Genomic DNA, 12,354 nt, shown 5'->3' on the forward strand with positions numbered 1-12,354 from the left:
ACAATTTTTGCTCGTCGCTCGGTTGGGCTTTCGCCTGCCTGTCAGACTGGGTCGACTGACTGATGCAGCTGGTAATGGCGGCCCACACCTGCAGGCCGGCTGCTCAACAGGCAAAAGCATGGATAAACGATCGAATCTGTCAGATATTACATCTTTGTCTTTACCTATAAATAATAGTCATTTGAAAGAGAACAGTTTTTGCTTTAAAGGAAACCATTGTTCTAAAGGGTAGAAATACGAACTTTTTCTATTATTAGTAGCAAACCAATAGGGAACGACTAACTGTTATGTAAGAATGTACAATTAAAAGCACGAATATAATGTATAAAAAGTTCTATATTGACCCTATTAACAAACAATTCTATTAAAAGATTTGTGATTTGTTAATTCTCTCTAGTTTTATAGCATTTTTCGTTGTGGTGGGAGTAAGGGTCTGGTAAAAAAAAATGTTATTTTTTTTACCAGACCCTACATCCCCTGCAGCAGACGTAAGTATATATATATATATATATATGTAGAAGTAAGGCTAGTACCTGTTCTCAAATTGTGTCTGTACCAGTCGTTACTTATTAGCTCGCCATATGGATGTACTGATGAAGCTAAGGGGTCCCAAGCGCGCAGCCATAGTTTGGTATAGGAAAGATCAAAACTTTTACCATAGATTCGCCAACACACGACCGCTAACCTTGAGTTGGCGGCTGCTGCTGCTGCTGCTGAAATCGATGGGAGATGTCAACTAACACAGAATTGAACAGATCATTTCACGATGCATTGTTTTCTTTCTTCAGTATATCGTTAATGGCTCGACCTCGTCGAGCCTCTTATAGATACGTGAAAAAAAAACCTAATTTCGATCTCATGACCTGTTACTGCTCTATTTGATTTTATTGTTTGCAAGAAAAATACTAACAGTTATAGCTGGATTGCCTCGTTTCCAGTTTGAATGAATTTGACCATAGGGTGGCTGCTTGTGACGCTTCTTCCACAACAATCGCCTGTAATATTCCTATCTATTATACATATTTCTCATATATAATATAATGCGGGTCTCCAAGTGAGATGCTATCTAGACGACTACCGTTATGAGAGACTGACGAACAGAAGCAAAGCATTAGGAACAAGGTTAATGGCTTTTTTGTGTCGTGTCTATGACAAGCATGTCGCGATACAGGAAGTGAGCGTATCGTTCGTGGAGGTCGATTCTGTCCTCTCATGCCAGATGAAGATTTTACTTGTTCTGCTTACGCAATGATCAGATCAGCTCTTCTCTTATCTACTAGCGTGAAATAACTGCGGAAGCTGTCTCAAAAACGAGCTGCGAAGATGAAACTAACGGCTGGATAGTAATAGTAATCGTAGCACTGGCTGGTCACTGCAACAGCGATAGCAAGAAAGGTATCAGTATCCATTTTGAAAAACGATCGTATAATACAACTGGTGTGGCTGTAAACATCGTTAAGATATATACAGTTTGGGTAGATGTCTGAGAGCAGATAATAACAACTGAATACGTGTGTGTCGCTCACGATGTACGATTGTCTTTTATTGTATTTATTGATGCCTTGGTATCACCTGCTGGATGAGTACTTCGTTGGCTGAAACGATGCATGAAGTAACGGAAATAACAAGACGTATCATAATTTCCCCAAATATACATGCAGTTATCGTTCAAGAATAGCCCGCCCGTACGTACGTACGTACGTACGTACGTACGTACCATTGTGGCGATCTTGATTATCGTAAATTAATCTTGACCAGTCCTCACTAAAGTATACAGCTCATTAAATAATGTAATCAGATGCAGTTTACAGCGCCACTGATTGTAGCATATGAGATGCATTTAGGTGCCGATACGATCAGTTTACTATGCATTGTAACGCTCCCATGTCACTTGGGCTGCGCGCCGCGCACCAACACACAATAGTCTTCGTCGACGGAAACGATCGAGTACTTTTAATTATTATTTTTGTTTCTTTTTCTTCACCGCTTCTTCGTCATCGCTTAAGTTTAATTCGGCACACCTCGCAACGTCGTCTATAGCCTTGTGGCTGATCAAAACAAATCCGTATGACCTATGCCATCGTCAAGCTGTCGATATATGGTGACGTTATGGATCTTTTTTCGTACACACTCATCTATCTAAACCGTGTACCTATAAAATCGATCCTAGAAATTGTATCAAAACAACGAGGTAAGCTCCGAACATAACACACGGACCATTGCAAAAGCCCTTGAAACACTAACCTTACAAAGAAGGTCATTAGAAAGGGAGCATTCAGGTCATAGAAAACGTAGGTAAAAAGACTTTGGGTATACAAGTATATTCTTTCACATAAGGTAAAAATAGATCGAGTTTTCGTTTCGTATTATTCCTTGAACCTGACCATATGAGCTTAAATCATGGTTCTTGTTTGAGCTATACGATGGGGAACACATTTTCAGATCTGTTTGCCTGGAAGGATCTTTTCTCTAAAATAATTCTGGTTTGCGACCCAAATAATCTTTAAAATTGTACACAGACAATTGAATCTATCCTATCAATTAGTCATCTTAATGTAGAATATTAGTTAAACTATTCAGATTGAAGGCTTTAACTTAATGGGCTACCGCAGAGATTGCCTAAACGCAGTGTAATTATTTAAACGTAACCCGCACAAAGTCTACAAAATCCGTCTTAAAATGCACAACAAGCTTCACTTAGTACATTCGGTGCCCGCCTTACCCTAACAATATGTGAAGGCAATCGCTCTCAAGCTTAAAAAGTAGCTTGTCCTTGGCGGACGGCAGTCAACAATCGCTTCTGCCTTATCGCTGCCGCTCATCTCTGGAGTCATAAGACTGTACCAACTAATTAAAAACTAACCTTTCGTAGCGACGTATAACGACGTTGGGTAACACCCAAACTATCTATCGTATGGCATCAACGGCAATGCCTAAAGCTTTGTTAAACATTGAAATAACTTAAAACTAAACTTGACATAGCTTAACTTGTGACGAAGATTTGAGCTTCATACCAAAATACAATAAGTACATCTTACGTGTGAGCATTGGGGGTCAAGGGTATGCATAAATCTATTTATACCTGGAAGCAAATAGATAAGAACTTTGACCTTGGTGCAAATACGTCCACATGCTCTCGGTCAACGAGTGCAATATCCACTGAGCTAACACTGCGGACAGATTCTGGATCAGACTGACAGATTACGATCGTAATAACAATACGTCTCCGTTCTAGCTAAGCGAGAATCCTCGATCGGCAGCAATGTCCAATTTACGTTTACGTGAGTAGACAATGAAGAGTCCACCAATTGCTGCGAAAGTAATGAGACAGATCCAGGCGAGAAAGTAGGATAACCCAAACGACCACTGGGCCTGAAATGGGTGGCGTTGATGAAAGTGGTTCTGCTCGTAATTGGTATTGTTTGATTCAATTTCGATCATTACCAGCATAACTCCAGCTGCAAAAAAGAAAAAATAAAATAGGCACGATATAAGGTTTTGTTTCATAGGACTCTCCTCTACGGCGACGGCCTCAACGAGACCGAAACTTAGGTCTATTACAATGGTGTGATTTACTGCACTAAATTGCCTGTCTGTCCTATTTAAGTCGTTGGACGTATCTCTCTGACTAAGCGGAAACATTGATTTACTTTTAACCTACAGAGATGAAACACTGGCTAGAATTTGTATTTGTACTTTGATTTACCGTGCCACTATCAACAAGCTTGGATTATAACCACAGTAAAGAAAACTACACAAGACTATATAATGGCTATTTTCAGCAGTGCGTCATGATTGTTGCGTATTATCATACACCCTTCTAGGAAAAGACCAAGAAGCGTACTATCGTGAGCAATTAGATTTGCTTCGTCCTTGCTTTGTGCGTCACAAATGGGTGAAGACCAACAAGACACATTCGAAACAACAATCCAGACGTTAACGTTCATCTTCTCCTATTGAGCCACAAAAAAAAAACTTATTGGCCTCTCTACCTGTGACGTTGCCATCTTATTCTTTGTTTGCAAGAACTAAGAGATAAGATCGTATTTATATCGTGACAACGTCTCAGTTAAAAATAGATGCTTTACTGACCCGATGCCCCCTTTCGCGTTCGGTTCGAAAAAAAATATAATTTTTCTTTTATTTAGCAGATTTATAAAAATTAACGTGAAAAAACATCTGGTGGCGTCTGGTATATTTAGCAACGAATAAACGGTGTGTGCTTCTGACCCGCATTACCCGGTATGAATGTATTGAACACTGAATTTCATTCTTAAAAAAATTATTAGAAAATTTACGGAACAGTTTGAAACAAGGATATTAACTTGACCTTTTAGTCTATTTTACATCAGTGGGGGGTTTTGTTTGTGCTTAAGAGTTAAGGAACACGATACCGAAAAAAATAAAAAATATAATTTTTTTCGTGTATCGTGTGGTCAGAAAAAGGATAGAGTCGGTCTTAGATCGCTCTCAATAGGAAAGGTCTAGGGAATGCCCCTAATGATATACCGTAAAAAAAAATTATAAATGTTGTTTAGAATCTAGGGAAGTGGGGGCACGGACAGTGACGGGATAAAGCAAAGGCCTTTGGTTAAGGCTAAACGTGGACCACTAGATAGCCCCTCCGGTATATCAAGCAGTTAAAATTTTTCGCCAGAATTTGTTACTATCAGTATTGGCAGTTCTGCCACAGAAACTTTCAATAGATTTCCTCAAAATCTGGGTTAATGGATGCGGCCAAACAATTCAGTCGTATATTATCCTGCAACATTTTATCAAGTATTTCATTGAGTAGTCACTATTTAGGGTCTAACAAATTGAATACCTTCTGGGTTTGATAGAGAAACAACTAGTATAGCGACATACCTAGTCTACTAAATTAGAATGACTTGCCAGCAATGAAATAGACGCCTCCAGCGAGTCTCTTGAACATGTACCGCTGCTGCGTAAAGGTGTACATCGAAAACGCGATAGCCATTATAATCACGAAGATACTGACACAGGTAAACGCAATCTGTGATCGGGTGTACTCTGAAAATGACAGCAGAGTTGATACAGAGTTGATATCCCATACACTAACATGTGCCGGCCATTTTCAAAACACACTTCGTCTGTTTACGTCCACTAAGCAATATCCATAAACAGAAACGAGGATTGTTTATAGCCGATTAGATGTCAAACTAGCAAAGAACAGTCCATTGAAATCGCTCTTTTTAAGCAAAGTCGTTATCGCAGCCATTTTGTAATATGCTATCCTTTTTCCTGGGATTTCAAGGAGTATCATTCAACAAACAACAAAAAAAACGACACATCGCGCCCTAGTTTTAGGACGTTAACGGTCAACATATACACATCTGTGAAAAGACTGTTTAATCCTAAGTACTTGTCCGCCATGTGAGTCCTTACCAAGTATCGTCCGGTCCAACATCGCGTCTGTGCTATATTCGGCCTTGTTCGGATTTACGTAGAAATAACGGCACTCCTCTAAAAAGGACAACTTTTTTAATTAACTATTTATGCAGCTATTGTATTAGTACAGTGGCTTCGTACTTAATGACTTATTGTGCGGCTTACCGGTACCAAAACGATCGTGTCCTTTTTGAATGAATTTGATGTGTTACGTGAAATCGTACTAAACTATGGAGCTATAGAACAACATGGGTCAGTGAACAAGTACTGCGTAAAGCTACGGATAACCGTATTATACAGTACAAGACTGATAGTGGTAGGTTTATATTTTCGATAAAGCTAACATTGCTGTTGAAGCGGAATTAGCAATCCTAATAGATACTCATACGGGGGGAGAAGATGCACGCAAAATTAAGTATTATGTTAGGGTTACGGCATTGTTCCGCTCATTGTTAATTGTTGTACACAGTGAGTGTCCTTAGAATACGTATATAAGCTCTCTGCTGATATTACTGGCCTTTTGGCATAGTTCACCTATATGCCTATACGTTCCTTCATTTGTCAATGGCTTTTCAGGTCATCTTGAGAATGTGAGACGCGACCTCCGTACGGTACACGAAGAACATGGTCCGATATCGCTCTCAGGTTTAGGTTTTTGCTTCCAAATAAAAACGAAAATATCATCATTGTAACTGGCAACTGTGTCGCATTGAGTATGATGCCACGCACGTGGCTGCTCGGGACATAAAACCCGGAGGTCTGACATATACATTTTATATACAAACTGTAATTTCATTGCAGATAAAAGTAGTATCTGTGGTTCATTCTGACAAGACCGAACGACTCACAGTATCTAGAACTCAAATCTATTACGAATATGCGCGTCAACATTTGCTTTAGTGCTATTCTCGTTCGGTTCGTAACACAAGACTCGATATCGCCAAGGACTTGACATCAAAGAGAGCCCGGAACATCCTTCCGCGTACCGGGCTCTCCTTGATCAGCGTTCAAGTTCTTCGGTAAAAAGGTTTTTCGACCATTGTCAACATCCTTGAGACTGAACAAAAGCTAGGAAACCTTTCCTTTTTTCGGAGAAGCTCGCCCCATGCCACACTCAATGGCTCACATACAGCCGCGTTATGAATAGTTACGCCAGCCACCGAATGCCTCTGTCCAGGCCGCTTTATCGGCCGGCGGGTATCGTGGGGCACTCAGAAACACGCCCCTTGACACGCGCTATCCTCATCAATAGAGTATTGGATTTATAAATTTTAGGACACCTAGCTTCCAAGTGTCGTCGACGATCATGGCTGTAATATGCTTTTGTTGCTTTGTCATACAAGCTAAGTACCACTATGACCGTCAATGATAATTTTTTTTGGCGCTCTCGAGATATAGACATAATTATATATCTAGCATAGATTGAAAAACACACGAGTCCTAAGAACGATGAAACTGGCGCTAGTTTTTTCCGGTGCAGTACGAAAAATTGATTATTCGAAAGAGTCTCTTGCTGAGTTGACCTATCTAACATCTAAAATAGTATTCGCTAGCAGTAACGTGTTACAAAACGCTGGTACAGACGCTTAAATCAGATGAAACTTTCAGTTTTATCTGATTTAAGCGTCAATGTACTCATTCTCTCAGGTTACTACACCTTCTTGGTAAAACCTAGTTCGTTTTAAGTGATTTACTACGCCTAGGTTAGACCAAACGAATGAAGTTTTTTGGTACATTTTGGTAAATGCAAAAGTACATGCATTCAATAGAACCGGCCTGATATTATGCGGTCTCATATATTAATTCGAAGGGCAGAAATCTTTATCATATTTGCATTGTGAGCTTATATGGTTGTACTTGTTTTGTTACAGGGACACCACAATACCCTTTGGAATGGAGGGGGCAACTAGTGTAAGTAATAACCTGACTTAAATCAAATAAACTATTTTCTGCGATTGTTTGTCATGAACAGCTATTCTATTTGTTTACTCTATCTTCCAGGAGTTTAGTGCTATCCCACAATACGGTTATCAGGCTGAAGTTCAGTTGGGCCTGCGTCAATTTCTAGGAAGCCTTTGTGGTCGTACAAACGTATACTTGTACATTTTATAAAGAAAGCTTCTTTTATCATCGTTAAGGAAACGAGCCTTAATAAGAAACGTTCGTTGTGTCGGCATCATTCGCTGGGATATATGGCGCTAAGGTAATTGCTCTCGGCTTCAGCCCAATGCCGACAAAGTACAGCTAGGTCTTTCTTATTCATATTGTCACGGAGATGGCCTACCTTGAGCCCCCTCCGAAGAGGGTCGACCGCCGAGCCAAGAGTGTCGTACAACTGAACGGCACATGCGAAAGAGTCCCATATGTCCATGTAAATATGTAACTCTCGTATGGTTCATGTGTATTCCTGATGGTCCGCCGTCGATTATTACCCAATACGAAGTGCCTGCAATGATCATAGGAACGGCATGTGTATTTAAGCGCCAAACATACCTAAAAGCGATTATACAAAAAATAATCGCATGAGATAAAGCTCTGCATGCTCTAATAACAGCACTGAGAAAAAAAACACAGAACCAAAGCTATATTTTTTTAAATAATTTTTTTTTGTCATTGTTCCAGCGCGTGTCTCGCCAAAATATCCGTGTTACTTCGATCGTGCTTCATAAAGGCCAGAACGTCATTAGGAGACAAACATCCTTTTCCTAGCGGCAATCGTTTAATACCTAAAAGGACACTGTGGCGAGATCCAAATTATGGTTCCTATTAGTAGTACCATTATTGAAACCTGCTGCGTTATAGCATGTTGAACTACGTCTGAATTACGCCTAAACGTCCAAAAGATTTTTCAGTTTGCAAGAAATTTTTGTATCTTGTGGTCCTTAAGTAATCCGTATATGCAATTCGATAAGTGAAGATTAAATCCTAGCAAGATTAAAACATGGTCATAACTATGTTTGTACAGACGCCACTGGACGTTCGAGTTAGCAAACATTCTCAAATAGGTCTCAAGTATTAGGGTGTAAAGCTAACAATAGCCAAAATTATCCAGAAATGTTATAGAATCTATTCGCTACTTCGAAGCTGGCTTCTTTCTGTTACCAAACAGACTTAGGGGACCGTCTACCATTCTAACTGTTGCGTTACCAGCCACAGTGACGCTTTCTAGAGACCCAGTTCTCTAACCACAGGCAATAAGTCGACTGTAATAATGAGAACAAAAACAGTTCTCCAAGCACCCAAGTAGATTATCAAACACGGACTTACGAGAGTATGAGAAGAAATATAGTTTCGATGAAGATTTTATAGGGAGAGCCGGAACAACAAAAGTAGAAAGAATTGTAAAAAAAAAAAAGGTAGCATAACAGGTCAGCAGAGAATAAACGTTTTGTTAAATCGGAATCACTAAGGGTTTTGTTTGATTCGAGGTAACATGCAATGCAGATAGTGGTTGTGTCGAATCGAGTACTGAAACTAAGCCTGTCTCAGGCGTTTCTGAGTGGATGCAAACGGTAGATGATGTAAAATGGGTCATAGAGATAATCTGCAAGAAAATATATGTGGGATGAATATTTCTTTTGCACAACCCGTTACTAACGCCTGCGAAACATATGTATGTTATTACCGATGACAATAGTTTAGTTTAACCAGGTCCTTTTGTTTTTTATAGAGACAAAACGTCTTGGCTTATATTTACTGTATCTATCTAAATGACTGGTCATAACGAATCTCAGGAAGCACCCTGATTAGGTCTTTTGGAGTTTTTATAATTAATATCATAGGTATGAATAGCATGCGGTTAGAGAGCAGAATCACTGCTACGTCGTTCCTAAATCTTCCGGCCAGAAGGTAGCCGTTAGCAGCTGCGTATGCGCCTGGTATTGATTAACATCGATCTGGTTAGAAGCGTTATTTTTGTATGTCTGTCTGTTTTTTTGGGGGTAACAGCTCTCAACAATATTTTTGGGTTAAGGCGGAAAACATTCAACATTAGTTCGGGTTGTGTCTGTCTAACATGATAGATTCACACTCGTAGAGCGTTGTATGTATATGGGTACAGGTTGCGGTAACTCCTAATAGCCGAAAAGACATCGCTAAATTTCATACCAATTTGAGTAATAATGACAGACTTTTTGGCAACTGCAAATTGTATCATATTTGCGTCACTTTTTTTAATAACAGAAACGCACTATATATACAGCCATTCACTCGGCCTTGTGCGTGTTTCCTAATAGCCTTTAGCTCCGTAAAGATTTAGTGGGGTAACTGTAGACCGTAGTAACGCCATTCACTATAATTAATATGAAATTGCGAGAAGCTTTTTTCTATTTAACTGATTGTTATCAGACGCTTTTGGGCTATTTGTTTTTCGCGGGAACAAATCATTGGAACCAGCTCGTTTTTGGTGCGGCATCAAGTGGATCTTGTTGGACATTATCAGGCTTGTTTCGATAGAATTACGATACGACATAACATTTTTATGATCGTTTTTACCGACCGAAATTTGAATTTGCGCGGCTGTTTACTACATGTTGTTTCGTAATTAGTACACAACGCACTAAAAGACATGCGCATTAAGCACCCGGAGCACGCTGCCTAATTCGTTTTGAAAAAACTGTTCGTCTTGGGCTTAATTGGGTCAGATGCGCTAAATATAGCCTCTGTTTTTCAGTAGTTTCTTGCTTTATACACACGGGATATGTTACAATGTATGTCGCTTAATATTCTCTTAAGATTACATCATAACTACGTTAGTTATATCGAGCCTTTAATGCGAATAGGTCTAATACCGGGTGAAAGTCGTGGGCAAATCTTTTCGCTGACGGTCTCGATGCCGGAAGAGACTTCAAACACCCGCACATCTCATGCTGCATTTACCGATTGAAATAGTTAGTTTGATTTAAACAAGCTAATGTCTCAATCGGTTGAAACAGAATTAGCTTGGAAAAACACTAGAACTCATATGTTTATTATATTTATGCAGATATAACAATGGCAAAAAATCATCTCGATCGTGCCCGCTTAAAATAGATTTCACCATTATAAAGCTATGATGAATGGCACAGTGCCTAATTAAATAAAAATTTAAATAAATTAAAACCTACTAATGATACGACACTGGTGCGACCTGGTATTTTGTCAGTTGACAAGGCCTCTTTTTCCAATCTATCAGAAACGGTCCCTTGTACTGGTTTGACTGCAGATTTATTCAAAGACCTGAATAATCTGAGGCTCTGAATGATTCCCATACAATAATTTCCCTACGAGCTAGCTCGGATTTTCTTTTTTTCGTATTTAAAAATCTTTTTTTTACATGGGACCGAATTAGCATTTAGCCGCTGCGCCAACTGTACATTTGCCTTTAAACTGCGATGATGAAACTTTCCGCGTCCACCAGTAGCTAATGTTACTCATAGGATTTTCGATAATGCGTGTAACACTCCATGAGGCGGAGACGCGTAACTGGTACGTTTTCTACAATCGTTGAGTCAATTATTTACACTCGATCTTCATGTCATTGCTAGTGCGCGCAGATCGGTCATCGAAAACTCACAACCCTGTACTGCGAAAAGGATCCCCTGAAGTCTATGAGTGTCGTACTGCTCAGGTTCCCTGTTTCGGACAGACGTAACAGGATAGATCGACCTAATTCTGTCGACGACGTGCGAGGCATACGATTGTCTGCTTCAATTGCTGCCGTGAGACTGTGAAGAACTTACGTTGTTCGGTACTACATTCATTACTCGAAACTGCTTTTTGGAGTAGCTTTCGTATACTAGAGCTTCTATCACGATGAAGATCGAGCCTAGAATGGGGAGGGCCTTCAACTTGAGGAGAAGGACAGCTATATCAAAGATTTCATATTGAACTTTTTAAGTCGATCATTGTAACCAGCATTTCGAATAGCTACATATATAGCCTAATATTCTTTAAACAAATGATACCATGCAAACTCAAAACTGAGAAGGCTGTTAGTGCTGTGGGCTATAGACTATATACAAACGGTCAACCGACTACTAATTAAGTATTGTGAAGAAGGCCTCATTCGTGTCCTTGAAGGCACACAATGCACGCCGTTTTTAGTAAGAAATTAGAAGGCCTCTCTATTTTACCTGCCACGGCTGTCCGTTTTCACCCTTCAATAAGAAACATGTTAGGTGGAGATAAGCGTAGTCTTCAATGTCTAGCACCCAATGACCTGAAAGTGAGACCTGCAAGCGATTGCATGTCCTTTACACAGGCAATAAGCAAGCGATAAGGACTGTAAAGCGAAGTTAGAGAGCAACTTTAAACAGCTAAACCTCACGGTTTCTCCTCGTTCGCTTTTGGCAGTGTTTATCGATCTGCATTTGTTTGCAAATTTGTATTTGAAGGCTATTACTTTAGTTCTCATCTGTAGCAGGAAATATGCATCATTAGAGTAAGTAACAGACTTCACTGTACATCGCATTTATATCACGGCTACCCTAATGCTTCGCGTACCACTGTTGTTACAGAGCTACGAGACTGGTGTATGTCCAAATTGCAATAGCCAGAACTATGTTCACCCAAAAGGTTCTGTTGAGTAATATCAGGACACCGTGTACTATACCTATAACATAATATGATCGGCTTTCTATTTCAACAATTTGCGTGCCTCCTGTCACTTGACAGGAAAGAAAAAAGCACTCTTCAACATCCCTTTCAAACTAGCCAGAAATTCTAAGTTCAATAAACTTCATTATATTTGCCACTCATTGCCAACCTGAATATAGTTGTGTAATACATTTAAAATTGTTCCTTCGCATGGTGGCAATATACTTCTAGCAGAAGTAATCATGTTCAGCCTTGTGGAGAATAAAGTAGTTGGAGCAAATTGTTTATCAATATAGTGGTTTGCAATAAGATTTTCTTTTCATCCCTGATCAACTCTCCCGGGTCAACGTAGTAAGCCTTTCGAGTAGT

General features: G+C 39.6%; 1 protein-coding gene across 2 annotated transcripts in view; it reads right to left on the reverse strand.

Moving 5' to 3' along the window:
- Positions 1–848: 848 nt before the first annotated feature.
- Positions 849–12,354, reverse strand: part of LOC111267085 (uncharacterized) — a 29,326-nt gene continuing 17,820 nt past the window's right edge. Inside the window, exons 4-8 of one of the 2 annotated variants that reach the window (XR_015313645.1) lie at positions 7,694–7,855; positions 5,407–5,484; positions 4,894–5,031; positions 3,083–3,458; positions 849–995 (exon numbers count right to left, since the gene is read on the reverse strand). Coding sequence is in view for 1 of the 2 variants with exons in the window: in XM_022845080.2 (XP_022700815.1) it covers positions 3,232–3,458; positions 4,894–5,031; positions 5,407–5,484; positions 7,694–7,855 (605 nt within the window). In the remaining variant the exon portion in view is untranslated. Of the gene's footprint in view, positions 996–1,512; positions 3,459–4,893; positions 5,032–5,406; positions 5,485–7,693; positions 7,856–12,354 lie in introns of those variants that run through there. The other variant, XM_022845080.2, reaches the window with a different exon arrangement.

This window comes from Varroa jacobsoni, unplaced genomic scaffold (genome assembly GCF_002532875.2).
Source record: "Varroa jacobsoni isolate VJ856 unplaced genomic scaffold, vjacob_1.0 scaffold_1145, whole genome shotgun sequence".
Classification (NCBI taxonomy): domain Eukaryota; kingdom Metazoa; phylum Arthropoda; class Arachnida; order Mesostigmata; family Varroidae; genus Varroa; species Varroa jacobsoni.